The 16,066-nt window shown below is 40.5% G+C and overlaps 2 protein-coding genes across 2 annotated transcripts; both read left to right on the top strand.

Moving 5' to 3' along the window:
- The first annotated feature begins 1,019 nt into the window (after window positions 1-1,019).
- On the top strand, window positions 1,020-5,134 carry LOC134453930 (gastrula zinc finger protein XlCGF17.1-like). Its single transcript, XM_063204680.1, has 2 exons — window positions 1,020-1,395; window positions 3,070-5,134. Exons 1-2 carry the CDS (start codon window positions 1,116-1,118, stop codon window positions 3,684-3,686), a joined length of 897 nt encoding a protein of 298 aa, XP_063060750.1. The 5' UTR covers window positions 1,020-1,115; the 3' UTR covers window positions 3,687-5,134.
- Window positions 5,135-13,237: 8,103 nt separating this feature from the next.
- On the top strand, window positions 13,238-15,839 carry LOC134453911 (uncharacterized). Its single transcript, XM_063204662.1, has 6 exons — window positions 13,238-13,603; window positions 14,306-14,586; window positions 14,685-14,746; window positions 14,846-14,943; window positions 15,050-15,168; window positions 15,284-15,839. The coding sequence occupies exons 1-6, from the start codon at window positions 13,288-13,290 to the stop codon at window positions 15,506-15,508; spliced, it is 1,101 nt and encodes a 366-aa protein (XP_063060732.1). The 5' UTR covers window positions 13,238-13,287; the 3' UTR covers window positions 15,509-15,839.
- Window positions 15,840-16,066: the final 227 nt, after the last annotated feature.

Raw genomic sequence — 16,066 nt, 5'->3', positions numbered from 1 at the left:
AGCTGTGCAGGCCTCTTTTATTTATGCTGACTGTGTATTAACCTTTGTAAGATGCATGGAGAAGATCTATGATCGTAACGGTGCTCCCAATAAATGAGGTCTTTTGTAAGCAGTGTGCAGATCCTTTCCCACTGATTTGGCACCTGCTGATGCGTCCCTGTTGAATGTGCAAGCTTTCCACTAAACTTTGATAACAGTTTCCCCACCAGGAACCCAGACCGTTTGGGGTGCCATATTGGGCCTCTGACCGCTACACCAAAGAGCCAGTCTCATTGATGTGAGAGTCAGAAAACATCAACAACCCTAGTGATGTTCATTCCATCAGATGGACCAGGTGAATGCATGTAAATAAAGGAGGTTTACTTAGTCCATGGGTTGCATAGCCCAATGCAGAATGTATTCTTGCACGTCATTGCATCCAGCCAGATGATTCAGTATGTCTACAGCATGGTAAGGGAATGTAGTAGTTGAAGGGGGTAGGTGTGTACACTACCGAATAAGCTCTAAAAAAGAATCTTTATTTACTTAAAATACAATGTTTCAGTCAACCTGGATCTTCATCAGGCATATCAAGCATTATGCAAAAAGTCTTGTGAAAGCTCAGTTGGGAAGTTGTATGCTGTAGCATTCTATCTCAGGGTACTGCCACAGTCTCAGGGTGGCGGTACAAGTTTCAACATTTAAGTTTTCCTTTTCACATTTCCCCCCCACACCTCTAAATGTTTACCTTTAGCATCACAATGCCAGGCCATGGCCATTCCCATGATGAGGGATACGAAATTGTCCTTAATTGTTCTAATTACAGAATGCAAATGAGCCCACTGTTCTGGAATGCGCACAGCTGCATCTCATTGGGTTTGACTGCTGCTGCAGCTCATTGGCCAGAACTGGTTGCAGGAGGCTGCAGGGAGGGCCTCACCATGTCACACAGAAAAAGTAAATTCAGTGATGAGTGAAGCGCAGTGTTACTTCTATCTCTGCCAGCAGTGTCTGTGAAGGTAATTAAAGAAGAAGTCATGGATGAGTTTCTCTAAACATATTTATACGGATCAACAACAATAAGAGAGGATGATCCAACCATCACCACATCCTACAGAGAAGAAAACAGTTCTGCAATGGAAATGAAAGTGGAAGAAGAGTCACATCTTAAAGGAAACAGTCATGACGGCATCACATCTACCAGTAAGGCACCCAAACCATGCAAAGTGGTCACATCCAAGACAGAGATTGAAGAGGAAAACTTTGAAGTTTTGTCAACAAATGACCAGCACCGAACTTGTGGGAAGAATGAAACAATAACACCATCCTGGGAAGAAGTATTTTCATTTGCGGATATTCAAGATGAACATGAGAATCATCTGATCGAGAATGTCAACCATGGCATGACATCTACAAGTAAGTATCCAACATGATCTCCAAAAATTCCGTGCTCCTGGACACGGATGTTAAGGACACGAAATTTGTGTCCAGGAGCACTGATTTTGCCAAAATTCAGTGCTCCTGGACACGGAATTGTTTTCCGTGATGGACACACAGAATTGCTCTCTCTATACTCCCACAGCTCTGTTTCACAGTCTTGTGCTTTCTCAGGATTTTTCTCATTTCAAATATTTTTTCTAAAAAAAAAAACATGGTCTGGGCACAGCTAGTATTCTTTCATTCATTATATGAATTTGATAGCCTATCAACCAACTGGAAAAGGTATTTCTCAAAAATATGTCTTTAATGATAGGTTAAGGTTAGGGAATGTTTTGGTCAGGGCACAACTTAAATTGCTATAGCATTATTTTGCTTAGGATTAGCATTTGGATTAGCATTTGGTATGTATTTTGTAATGATAGAGTTAACACAGCTCCTGGACACGGATTTTGTGTCCCTAACATCCGTGTCCAGGAGCACGGAATTTTTGGAGATCAGGCTGAAGTATCATAGCAGAAAATCTAACTTTATTGGATGACGTACTTAAAAAAAAAAAAGCTTTTGTACATGTTCATTCTTAAGACCTCCTTAATGACCACACATCATTTCTTTTAAATTTAATTCTGTTTACTATATATTTATCTTTCACACTTTTGACAGATAGATATTCGACACTTTTGATGAAACATTGTCAGTTTTCAGACATGCATAATATTTTGTCCATATAGGACACATTTCACCATTTTAAACAATTTTCACCTTGGGGGCAGTGTCTTGAGTATTTTCATTTTAAAGATTTGCATTGTGTAATTAGGCCTTATTAAACCATTTGTTTCAATTCATTTCTGAATATAGGACCTCATGATGCTGTGCACCTCCTTCGAGCACAATAGAATCTACAAAAAGGAATGCAATTACCAATTGGCCTATAGGCTCCTGAATATCAGAGGTTAAACCATTAAATAAATGCATATCAACACAAATTTGATATTAAGCTTCAGCATATGTTAAATTAACTTTGATCTGAGAGTTATATGTCATTTAGGCACACATACATTTTAAAATATCTGGTCAGATGACCTTTTAATACAAATTATTTGAAGATGTATTCAATTATTCATTTTCGATGAGCACAACCAGTCATTTAAATCCAAAAGAAAGCTGTATTAAGCTTCAGGAAGAAAGCATATCACTAAGATTTAATGGGTTAACATGGTTGTGTATAGAGGAATCTGTTCATGGTAAATAAAGATGAAATATGGGCGTGATGAGAGTGATATTCACTCTTCACAGCTGAGTGTAATGCTACTGACTACTGTGGTGGCAATAAGTAGTTATTCACTTGTTGATGTTGATGTTTATCAGTCTACAATTTTAATGTTTGCTGTATTTTCACACGCAAACTATCAAAAATAAATTTCGGTAAATATATTTCAGTGATGAGGGTATTTTGTAAATTGAAACACTACCTACATAGGCATTGTGTGCATGCATCATGGAAAACAACTGCATTTTTTTTGTGATTGTATTCATTACAATACACATTGACAGCATTACATATGGCTCCTGTTATCATGTTGACATTTTTTTACATATTGCACATTCTGTGTTTTTACATATTCACTGCTGATATTTCTTCCTTCATTTCAGAATATTCACAACGGAAGATGTCAAACAGAATTTCTACACAGCTGAAAAAAGGAAACGACAGCAAACAGAAAGGTATTCTCAAGCAATTGAGAACATACACTGGAAAGGCGTATCAATGTAGAAAATCTGGAAAGGCCTTTGTGGAGTCAAGTGAAATAAAAACACAACAGAGGACTCATTCTGGTGACAGGTCTTACCAGTGTTCAACATGTGGACAATCTTTCAGACTGAAAGGTCATCTTAACATACATCAGAAAATCCACACGGGGGGAAAGCCTCATCAATGCACCAAATCTGGAAAGGCCTTCACACAAACATCATATTTGAGGAAACACCTCAGGGCTCATACTGGGGGAAAGCCAAAACAATGCACGACATGTGGAAAGGTCTTGGTTGGTGATTTAAGAAGACACATGAGGACTCATACTGGAGAAAAGCCATTTCAGTGTATGACATGCGGAAAGTCCTTTACAAAGGAAGGCAATTTAAGGAGACACCAGAGGATTCATACTGGGGAAAAGCCTTACAGGTGTAGCATGTGCGGGAAAGCCTTTACAGATGGTAGTAATTGTAGGAGACATGAGAGGGCTCACTCTGGATATTCAAAAACAGTATGAAACATGTGTACCGCTCTTTATGGAGGAAACTGAGTTGAATAACCAAATAGGTGAAATGTCTAATGAGTGTGTAACAGGTGGCTAAAGGAAGTGAATTGAAGTCTTTGGTAAATCATACTCAGAAAAATCCCTATCAGTGCAGCATCTGTGGAAAGTCATTCACACAAGCAAATAATTTGAGGAAAGACAAGATGGCATATATTGGAAAATAATTTCAATCTACGACATCTGGAAAGGCCTTTATAGAGGTTGGCAAATTAATGAGAATCCAGAGGACTCATATTGGAGAAATAACAGTGTGAACCATTTGGAATACTCTCACATCGGCAATTGAGTTAAAGAATCATTCACGACTCATGGATGTGAAAGGCCTGATGTATATGAGACATTTTTATTTTATTTTACCTTTATTTAACCAGGGAATAAAATCACATTGAGAATAAAATTATCTTTTTCAAGTAAGCCCTGGTCAAGGTGGCAGCGCACATTACAGTTTTACAGAGAGGACACAGACATGTGAAGGCCTTTAAAAGGTGCACTGTTTAGAATTGTGGCCAGAGTAGATATTGAAAATGCTGCCTATTGCCAAATTTGACCTTTTCATGAATATTTGCAAAGTTATAAACTAACATGTGTTAGTATGACCAAAGTACAGTAAGTTTTTCAAATGTCTAGTTCTGGAAATCCAAAATGGCGGACCATGGAGAAGATCCCCCTTTTCATGTAAGAAAAGTGCCATTTTCTCAGTCATCATGAATACTTGGAATATGAAGGTCATGGTAAATATTCCTGAAAAAGGTAACATTTGTGAATGGGCAGAATTTTGGAAATAAAATACTAAAAACAATATTACACAGTGCAGGATTAAAATGAAATCTTATCTCAACGCAGAGGTGACTAAATTAAGGTAGATGTAAATTGAAGGGAAATCTTTGTTTTTATATTTTTATATTGGGGCAGCCGTGGCCTAAAGGTTAAGGAGTTGGTCTTTCAATCTGGGGGTTGTAGGTTCGAATCCCAGCTGACCTTTCCCTACACCTGCATCCATGGCTGAAGTGCCCTTGAGCAAGGCTACTAGCCCCACATTGCTCCAGGAACTGTAACCAATACCCTGAAAAAAAGTAAATGTAAGTCGCTCTGAATAAAAGCGTCAGCTAAATTAAATGTAATAATTCACCTGGGTATGTGTGAACAGCCCAAATGCAACCCAATGGTAACTTGTTGCTTGATGTGATATCTTCTATTTTATAATAGGGGGATTACATACAATTAAATCATGATAAATACACACATTTTATGATGAACTAAATTCATCTTTATTACCGCCATCATCTGACAGAGATAATCTATAGTATTGTGTACCGATGTAAGATCTCATCTAAAAGGAAGTTCTTGATTGTTTTTTTGCTAGTGAGTTTGCTGGGAATAAAGATTAATCGTTTAAATTATGTTTCTGTTGTTTGTAGTTGTGTAAATGAATACTTCACCTTCATTAAGCTTTTGCAAAGATTTTTCCGTGATTTATAGCTTGACTTGCCTTTTCCTTTGCAAGACCAGCACCATGTAAAAAAAGATTGTAAAGGCCAACATACATATGACAACATATTACCAATAAGCAGAGCATGCATCTATAATTTCTTTGGAGTTAGTGTACTGCTAATTAACTGGGCCGCCATCTTGAGAATAGCAAGTTCCCAGTCAAACTGTCAAAGTCAGCCAACATGAAATTCACAGTGTGCCAAAATGGCTGAAAGATCAATAATAAAACAAAAATGGACTGAAATAAGCTGTGGGTAAATTTCACAAATACTCATTTCTTCACAAATCCACAAAGTAGTTAATCGATATCACACTTTTCGAACATGAATCGATATTGGATCGCGATTCGATCTTTTTAACCCAGCCCTTCCATACACATGAAGAAAAGAAGGTCTAGAACAAACATATATCATTGGAGATAGATAGATAGATAGATAGATAGATAGATAGATAGATAGATAGATAGATAGATAGATAGATAGATAGATAGATAGATAGATCGAATGCCATGGCAGTATTCATGTAGTAGTTTAATAATGAATGTTTCAGGGGGTACTGGGGTAGTATATGTCATGATCTGAATTTCACCACTAGGATTGTGCATTTCACACCTGACTACCACCACTTACTTCACCCCTTTAGATCTTTGGAGTGGCAGACGATGACCATTCACACTGTGAGTACAATGCAAATAATTCTCTCACTCAAATGGAACGTCTTCCAATCACCCATAATGGCTCTTAATTCTTCTAGTTCTGCTTTAAGCTTCAGGAGAGGGGTACGCTTGTTGCAGGATATGGATGCATGTGCACTTTTTGTGCAGGAATATGCTTGTTGTAGGATATGGGTGCATGTGCACTTTTTGTGCAGGAATGATTACCGTTCTGAAGCAAGTATCTGCATGCATTGTTGAATATTCATTATATATTTGAAAACATTAACTTGACACTTTGTATTTATCCTTCTTTAAATCTGCCTGGGTCTGTTTTAGTGAATTTATTTGGGTTCTGATGATTTTGGTAGTCAAAAATGAGTTGACTATAGCAGCTCATAGCAGGTCATTGACCCCACCCCCCAACACCAGGACAAGATTGCAGACAATTAGACAGAGAGGCTTCGTAGAGAGGCATTTTGGATTCATACTCTAAATTCAGTGGAGCCTCAGGGCATAAATGAGGAACTCAATATGTCTTGCTTTCTGTAACAAATTGCTCCAGCATCGCGGCTGTGGTCTTGTAATAATTGTAGCTGTGGATTTATTGACAATGTTCTTTGTGTATTGTTTTTTTTCCACTTTTTTGTAACTTTTTTTGTTTGGTTTTGGGAAGTTGGCAAGCTGTCTAATCGTCTACAATCTTGTCCTGGTGTTGGGGGGGTGGGGTCAATTACCTGCAATGAGATGAGACCAATTTAGCCAAACCAAGTGGGATCACCTGTGAATGTCAAGTCTTGAAATGTGTGTCTCTCTCTTGCTATCATTTGACTCTGAAGAAGGTGTTGGAACACCGAAACGTTGGTTGCGTGTGTGCACAAAATTAAGTCTTAAACTAAGCTGCAGTGTGCTCCAGCTTCTCCTTTCCAGTGATGTCTGTCCCACTGTGCTGCACCTGCAAGCTGAGTGAGGGATGATGCGTCCCAATCATAGAGGTAGAAAATAACACTAGAGAGGACACAGCAATTTGCGACAGCACTGGGAAATGGCAGCTGGAGCTTCCCAACTTCCGTAGGTAGTGTAGGCATCTACAGTCAATGCAAGTCAATGGAGAACAAGCCCACCCCTGTCAAAAAATTGACTAAAACTGTGTGAATATGAAGTAACACATTAATCAAAGACCAGAGTTGAAATGTCAGGCTAAATATCTACTTAAATCATATGAGTCGATAAAATACATTTAGAAATCATATAATATCTTTTATGAACATAGCTAGCAACACACTTCAACTATTGTCCTTGTATAGTGTGTTGATGGACATTTTCACATGATTAAGCCATTTTTGACAGAGGTGAGCCTCGTTCTCCGTTACTTTCCATTTCTCTGATCTACTTACAGATAATGGCCGCTACAGATTGCCGTAAAAAGGGGGGCGGGGTCCTCTCTAGTGTTATTTTCTACCTCTATGGTCCCAATTCTCACTGGCATAGCTGCCTGTGTTAGCGCATTCAGGCCGACTGAGAACCGTGCTGGAGCCCGTTCCCGCACCTAATCGCGAACCGACTGTCGTGTTCACGCCACAGATGTTTGCGTTCGCGAACCAGAAAATTGGTTCGCAATGCGAACCGCAAAATACTAGGTTTTTCTCTGCGAACCGTGACGACAGCGTGGTCGTCAGCAGGTTCATCCGGGTAACACAGTCACGTGCGGAAAAAGTTCAGAGCCCGGTATGAACACAGGCGGTTCGCAGACAAACACTTTAGTGCCGAACGTAACTGGTGCGAGCACCGACACCGGCTCCGTTCTGGTCGGCCTGAAAGCCATGTGTGTGGCCTGTGGAATTTGAGCATTGCAGTGCATTATGGGGATTGTTGTCACAAATCCACAAGCACTAAAGTCATTTTCTGCCTTTTCTCGGCCAAGAAGGCACCAAATTATAAATGTATGCTACTATTCTACTATATAAATGACCCACTTTCAATAAATATTCATGTCTCCACCGGTCGAATGCGCCTTTAAGTGGACGTATGGCGCTCGAGGTGTGTAAGCACCGTTAAGGTCAGAATTTATTACATTACATTACATAACATTACATTTAACTGGCACTTTTATTCAAAGCGACTTACAGATATTAGAGGGCATTGGTTATAGTCCAGGGAGCGATGTGGGGTTAGGAGCCTTGCTCACGGGGACTTCAGCATGGATAGAGGTGTAGGGAGAGGTCAGGTGGGATTTGAACCTCCAAGTCCTTAACCACTAGGCCATGGCTGCCCACAATTTCAGTTGGCTAAAATGCCCCATGTCCTGAGTTTCACCCCAACAGTGCATTTCACACCTCAGCCCACCCCCACTTAGTGAACCCCAATGGAGCTTCTGAATGGCCGTCCATCGGTCATTACCTCCTACAGTACAGTGCAAGTGGAATGTCTTCCCATCATCTTCAATTGTCTTTAATTCTTTGTTGCATTACTGAATGCAACATGATGATTGTCCACAGTTTGGTTAGGACTGTCAGCTCGTTGGTCAGGTTTGAGTGTAGGATGGGCTGGAGGGCAGGACTAATCTCTCAAAGGACAATAAAGAGGCCACTGAACTGCCATGATAAAAATTAGCAGTAAGTGAGTAAGTGAACTGTATAGAGATTGCTGCCATCTCAACTGGTCATGGCCTCCAAGGAGATAAAAGAAGAAGACTTTGCTGATTTCCTCCAAGACTACATACAACAAACCAGAGAGGACAAATCAAACAGTCCATATGTCTGCAAAGAAGAGACATGCTTCACGGAGGGAATGAAAGAAGAGACTCGTCTAATGGAACACAGTGATCATGGTCTGACTTGTAAGTAGCGGATGTATTCAAACTAGTTACATTTACTGCAGAAGATTAGGAGAACTTTTGTGAGGTAGCAAATACAGCCTGGTTTACACCAGACGGTGTGTGTGTCGCTTTGGCGCCCCCTGGTGGAGCAGAGCTACACACACTACGCTCCAACCGTATCTCACTCATTTCGTGAAGTATTCACGAAAAAAATAGATACATTTTCGTGGTGCATTCACGTTATTGCCCGCCTTTCGTAAAGTTTTCACGAAAATAATAGATTAATTTTCACGCTGCCTATTCACTTGAATTGCCCGACTGTTGCCTAGCGACCCACTAGTTTGATGCCCTTTCGGTGACCCACTAGTTTGATGCCCTTTCGGTAGCCTACCGTCACATGGTAATTTCAAACAAGCAATTTAGGGTTAGGTTTAGGGTTAGGGTTAGGGTTAAGGTTAGGTTTAGGGTTAGGTTTAGGGTTAAGTAGGGTTAAGGTTAGGGCTAGGTTTGGTACACAGCCATAGAGCATGCTCCGTCTCCAGCCAGAAAATAGACAGAGCATTTATTACTTCAATATCAACGTAGCTCGCATTGAGGAGTCACAGGACATATTATAGCCTCTTTAGAGATTAACAGGAAGGTTTTTGAAGGAATTTGGTGATGACGCCGCACAGAGGCAATCAATGGGTGGGGGGGGGGGGTCTACTCTCACACACCGTCTGGTGTGAACCAGGATTAGCAAATATATACTTGCTCTATTTTCCCCCATATTTTTCCCCATATTCTAAACAAACTGCCTATGCAGGCATATTAATTGTGCCTGCTCAGTCAAACTTTAATGTTTGCATTTTCAAATGCACACATGTGGGGTGCCAACTTCATGTTTGTAACAAGAAAGTAATTAGTTGCAGTGTTACTCAAAAAGTTACTCACAATCTGTAATGTATTACATTAGACAAGATATTTATTTGTGACATGATTTCTTGTGCTGGCACAAGTGGCAGTGAAATGATAACTTACATGGTGATGTTACTGTATTTAAAATGTAATGCATTGCACTACTTTCACGTTAGATAAATATAAATATTGATTTAGCTCATTACATATCGAATGGAAAGTGGTGTGGTATCTGGCTGAGCTGTATTAAAAAAAAACGACAACAGCAAAAATTGTAGGGCAAGACATTGTATATGCCAACTAACCACAGTGATGTTGACAATGTTTGTCAAACAATGACAAAATATAAAATCTGCCAAATATTATACCTCAAAGGCTATTCATATTGATAGTAATTTAGCTGTGTATTGGATTTAGGTTAATACAGGTATTGCATTGCTTGACTTGATGTGATCTTGGGTTAGGATACCGGTAGGCTACATGCAGCATTTTTGGGTTTAGTGCAGCATTGTTGTGTGTTTAGTAACATTTCACATGCTAGAAATTAGCATTTGAAGTTGTGTGAACAGCAACCAGGGGGGTATGCATTTATGTACTGTGCATGCCTATACCCACAGCCGCAACTGTTTCCCGAACTCGGGTTCATGCACCCCGCCACACAACGGTAAAGTTTTTAATTGTATGGTGAATTGTATGCTTGAAATGTTAATCTGAAGTGTAGTTTTTAACTCCTAGCCTACTCATGCATCAAGTTTAATTTTAATGACAGCAGAAACTAACGTCTATTGGAAATGAGATCTCGCCAAAATGACTGTGCATAAGGTGTGGTGATTTGCCATCTCATAGTGCTGTGAAGCCTTACTTGCATGGTCATCGGCACACTAAAACATTTGCGCAAACTGCATTGAAATGAACAATGGGGTGCGTAGGGTAAAAAACCTGTGAACCGCTGAATTACAGTAATGAACTCCTTTTAGCCTATAACTAGTTAGTCCAAACACAACACAGTCTCATTCCAAGTAATCAATTTCTGACTACATTTGACCATTGCCTGTAGGACTTTAGATATTGATTAAGCAGTTGATGTCTAGCTTTAATGAAGTTTGACATTATTTTTCCTTCTGCATTTCAGATGACAATTCTTCCATGGAGGATAATAGGCAGATTCCGTCACCATTACCACCAGATCCACATCAGGGGGATGGCGATGCTGGCAGCAGTTTCATCTGTACTTGCCAGTACAATGATGGGAAGCCATGCTCCTCACGTTTCTTGCCAGAAGAGCTAAAGATGATTCGATCTACCTTCATGGAAATGTCAAGAGAGGAAATGGACATTGTCATACTGGCAAAACTATCATGCGGGATGCACCTGTCCCAGCTGACAAGCTGTTCCAAAAAAAAGGAGCAGACTGTGCGAAATTCTCAACGCACAGATTTTTTTCACCACGGCATGAAGATTTGCAGGGCTACTTTCAAATACATCCACAATATTGGGCAGGATAAACTGAATGCATTAATAAAGCACTACAAACAGCATGGCATCACACCCCGAAGACACGGCAATCTCAAGCGGCAACCTCCCACTGCTCTGAAAAGGAAGACAACATCTACGTAGCACACTTAATAATGAACTACATAGAAACAAACAACATGCATCACCCTGGGATAGTTTTGGTTTTCTGGACAAGTGACCTCAAGCTTTTCCAAACAAACTGCACAAAGGTCAGCTGCAGAGAAGGCAGAGCAGGATCGTCTGGCCACTGATCATCTGTAGAAAGCAAAGATTGAGTGAACGTACTACAAAAAAACTGCTGGCACTCAAATCTGTGTTGCCACCTGGCTTTGAGTTGGCTCTACCTGTTCACAATTTTGATGGCGTGGTTCACTACAGCATGAACTTTGCACAGCGGTCCCCTTCAACCAGGGACAATGTACTTTAAAATCCCTCAAAAGTGTGGGGTTTTTGGTGCAGCATGTGAAGCATTGTGAAAGCAAGTAACATCTTTTTGTTGGATGAGTGTGTACAGAAAAAGAAATGTAGCAACTTTGTGATTAGCATGTAATCTGGTAGAGCTATTATGTTGATATGTACCAATGTAGTATTTTAGCTGAGAGGAAGTTTTTGATTGTAAGGTAGTGGTTTTGATGTGATGATTAAAGATTTGTTGATGAAATTGTGTTCTTAGTAATTCTGAAATGGTGACACTGACCTTTTCCTTTGCAAGACTGTGGACACTATGTGTGATTTGATGCTTTTTGAAGACGAAGAAGAAATAAAATAAAAGATTGTGAAGGAAAACAAGGCAAATATGACAAGTAAGCATAGCATTCATCTAGACCTTTGGAGTCAGTGTGCTGCTGCAAACTGATTGGCCTGAATGACATTGTGTGAATAGCAAATTTCCAGTTAAACAAGCTGAAATTCACCATGGCACAAAAGCATAATCTGGGACAAAATGGTACAACAAATTGAACATGAACTGAAATTAGCAGTAGGAAAATGCTGCAGGTAAATTTCACAATTACCCATTCCCATCACATACAGTCCTGCGAATGACCAAGACATGCATATAACTTGCAACGAAAAAAGTCCAGAGCAAACAGAAATCACAAGGATTGTTAAAAAAAACCTTTTCAACAAGCGTATGGGATGTCTTCTCATCATCTTACAAAAGTGTCAGTATTTGTATACAGTATGATAGGGGTGTTAATGTAGTAGGCCTATATTAATTAAGGTTTCAGGGGGATGGTATAATTCATGACCTGAGTTTCACCACTAGGATTTTGCATTTCACACCTCTGACCACCCCAGCCAGTTCACCTCTATGCCAGTTCTGAATAACAGATCATGGATATTCACGCTGGGAGGACAATGCAAATAGTTTTCTCATTCAAATGGAATGCTTTCCTATCATCCTTAATTTTTCTCCAATGTTCTATTCATGCTTTACACTTTAGGCCAGTACAAGTATATGCTTGTTGCAGGATATGGGCACATGTGCACATTTTTGGCAGGAATGTGTTGCTCTTCTGAAACAAGTATGTGCAGTGTGTCATATTGACCCCAAGGAACACGGATGTAATCCAAATGTTTACATCACCTAGGGTAAACATTTCTGCTGAAATGGCACTTTTTTCACACAGATGATCAAAGTCATCAAAGATGAAGCAAAAATAAATATGTATTCTATACATTTTTTCAGACGGTAAACATTGAATGGGGTCAAATAGACCCCAAGGACAACAGGAGGGTTGAGAGTTAAGGTCAAGATTTCAGTTGGCTAAAATGCCCCATGTCCTGAGTTTCACCCCTACAGTGCATTTCACACCTCAGCCCACCCCCACTTAGTGAACCCCAATGGAGTTTCTGAATGCTCTGACCTGCCATGGCCATTACTGCTTACAGTATAGTGCTAACAGTTCTCTCATTCAAAGTGAATGTCTTCCCATCATCCTCAATTGTCCTTCATTCTTCATTGCATTACTGCATGCAATATGATGACTGCGGACAGTTGAAGCTCATTGTTTAGATCTGAGTGCAGATGAAGCTCATTGGTCAGGTTTAAGTGTAGGATGGGCTGGAGGGCGGGACTAATCTCTCAAAGGATAATAAAGAGTCTAAACTGCCATTATTAAATTTAGCAGTGAGTGAGTTAGTGAAGTGTATAGAATTTGCTGCCATCTCAACTGGTCATGGCCTTCAAGGAAATAAAAGAGGAAGACTTTGCTGATTTCCTCCAAGAGTATATACAACAAACGAGAGAGGACAAATCAAACAGTCCACCACCCTGCAAAGAAGAGACATGCTTCACGGAGGGAATGAAAGTGGAAGAAGAGACTCTCTTAATGGAACACAGTGATCATGGTCCGACTTCCAGCAGCAAGGCATCACAAACATTACAACTGACCACGTCTGAGGCGGAGATTGATGAAGACTTTCAAGATTATTACCAAGAAAGCATGCATAACATGCAGGAAAAGAATGACAACAAAGACACAAACCAAACAGGTAAGTCTCAAAGTAGAAGTTCTAAGGTCAAGTTGTGAATGATGCTGAAAGGCACAATATTGAGTAGCATCAACATTGTGTATATATCACAGTTTTGTTGGCCAAATTGAAATCCATCTGCAAAATGACATGAAATGACCTGGTAACCAGTGTAACTGTATTTTGAAAAGACAGTAATATGTAATCAGTAATGCATTACAGTTTTTGAGTAACTTGCCCAACACTTCTGGTAACTGGTGCTACACTCCATCGCCTAGGACTTAGAACCGCATTTAAGATGTAAATGTCAGTGCTCTGAGCTTAACAAATGCCATTTTGGGCGACAGTTAATATTGAGCTATGAATAAAATAAAAACATATGTCTTGGAATGTAAACATTATTTAGTCTAACAATTTCAGGTGATAATAATATGAAAAAAAAACTTGTATTAAAAGTGAAAGTGAAAGCCCATTGGGAAACTCCAACTCCCATTGTCATTGTGACACAGCACTCCACAGCACACAAGTGAACACTGCACACTGCACACAACGCAATTGCATTTATGCCTCACCCGTGCAAGGGGGCAGCCCTCAGTGGCGCCCCATGGGGAGCAGTGCGATGGGACGGTACCATGCTCAGGGTACCTCAGTCATGCTGTATTGAAATTGAGATTTTCTGAGTAACAATGGTTTGATAACAACTTGCTTTCCACTTTCCCTCAGTTCCTCTGCAAGGATGCAGATATGGCAGCAAAACAGCTTCCAGTCCAAAGATGGAACTCAAAATCATTCTGAATGCAATCAGCGGGTTGTCTAACATGATGACAAACACCATGAGGGTATACATGGAGAGGATTGACCAGAGATTCAATGTATTGGAGGCCAGATTGGATGCTGTTGAGAAAGGCTTGGAGGGCCTGCAGTCTAATGTCTTGCAGTCTAAATCGACAGAAGCTGAGGAGCCCACCCTAAAGAGAAGACGTGCACAGAATCCAAAAATTGCGGTAAGACTAGCCTAAGATTGCTTACTGTTGCTTAATTGTGCCTATCATGTGAAAAAAATCGGTGAAAAATAAAAATATTTTTTTTCTTCAATTTACAGGAAGCAGTTCGCCGCCTGCACAACTCGGAGAACAACCCTTGTCGTTACAATCCAGAACAAGGGTAAGAATTAAGTGTTCAATTTCTTTCTGGGCCGATATGAGTTTGGCCTAAGCTTGCATAAATGGGTTCCTCTGTTAACCATGCCTGTTGTTTTCACAGACTGCTATCTCCTCACAATGTGGAGACGACAAATCACTTGAGGGAGGCCATATCTAACAGTCCGGACTTCAGTGATGTAGATGGCAACACTGTTGAGGGTAAGCTGTGTTTAACTTTTACCAAGGCAGTGGCACTGTTTGTATCAATTGTCTTTTATAATCACTGGTCATTTTATTCATTCCTTTTGTTTTGTTTTTCTTTCAGCGGCATGCAAGACATATTTTGAGAATGTGCGGAGGAGCTACCGTTACAGCAAGCCTGAATTTTCATCGAAGGCAGAGGCGGCAAGGCAGTCATCTAAAAGCCGCTCCAGGAGGAAGAGGGTAAGATTTGCCTACATTACGATCAATATTCAGATTACTTTGGGCCATTAATGGAGATGCTGTGCCAATATGCAGAGCATGGCGATGTACTGATCATTTATTGGTTGTTCTGCAGCTTCTTGAAGCGAGGCGTACCGTCCTACGGGATGGTGAGGGTGAAATCTTCAAGAGCGCTACCGTCGACCTGATGTCCGATGAGGAGGATGGCGTCGTCAATGGTGTGGCTGGGTGGATTGTTCGACCACCGCCTTCACGCAGCCAAGAGCTGAGTGAGCTGTGTGCTGTATTGCAGGCGCGGTTGGAGGCGAATCCGAAGTATCACCACAGAAGATTGAAATAAAGTAAACCTTAGCCTTGTTGTGGTCCATGCGGCTTTGATCATTCATAGATTTGTTCCGTCAATATACAGTGCATGGTGATGTATTGACAATTCATTGGTCGTTTCTATAGCTCTTGGAAGTGAGACAGAGCGCCTGCTGTAGGATGACGAGGGCACAGTCATTAGAGTGCTGCCAAAGATCCTGCGGGCATGATTGGAGGCTTATCTGAAGAACACAAGTCATTGTGTGCGTTCCAATATGCGACCTTGTGTCCTCCACTTGTGCTTGGGGCCTCGTACCAGGAAGTAATATGTCATGATGACATTACTGACAACAGCATTGTATTTCAGTATCTTGCAAAAGCTCAATTATAAAGTAATTTTCTCCTTTGCAAACTGGATGGTGAATGAAGAATAGTCCCCCAAAAATTGTTGTGGTTAGGCTGACAGCGGGGAAACTTAATTGTTTTCTCCACGGAGGCGGGGCATCAGCAAAACGTGATCCCACAAGCACAAGTGGAGGCAGCAAGGTTGCATGTTGGAATGCACCCATTGCAACAGATTCCAAACAGCGATGTG

This window comes from Engraulis encrasicolus, chromosome 1, assembly GCF_034702125.1.
Source record: "Engraulis encrasicolus isolate BLACKSEA-1 chromosome 1, IST_EnEncr_1.0, whole genome shotgun sequence".
Classification (NCBI taxonomy): Eukaryota; Metazoa; Chordata; class Actinopteri; order Clupeiformes; family Engraulidae; genus Engraulis; species Engraulis encrasicolus.
The sequence above is the reverse complement of the archived record's forward strand: the minus strand, read 5'-3'. Positions and strand labels throughout refer to the sequence as shown.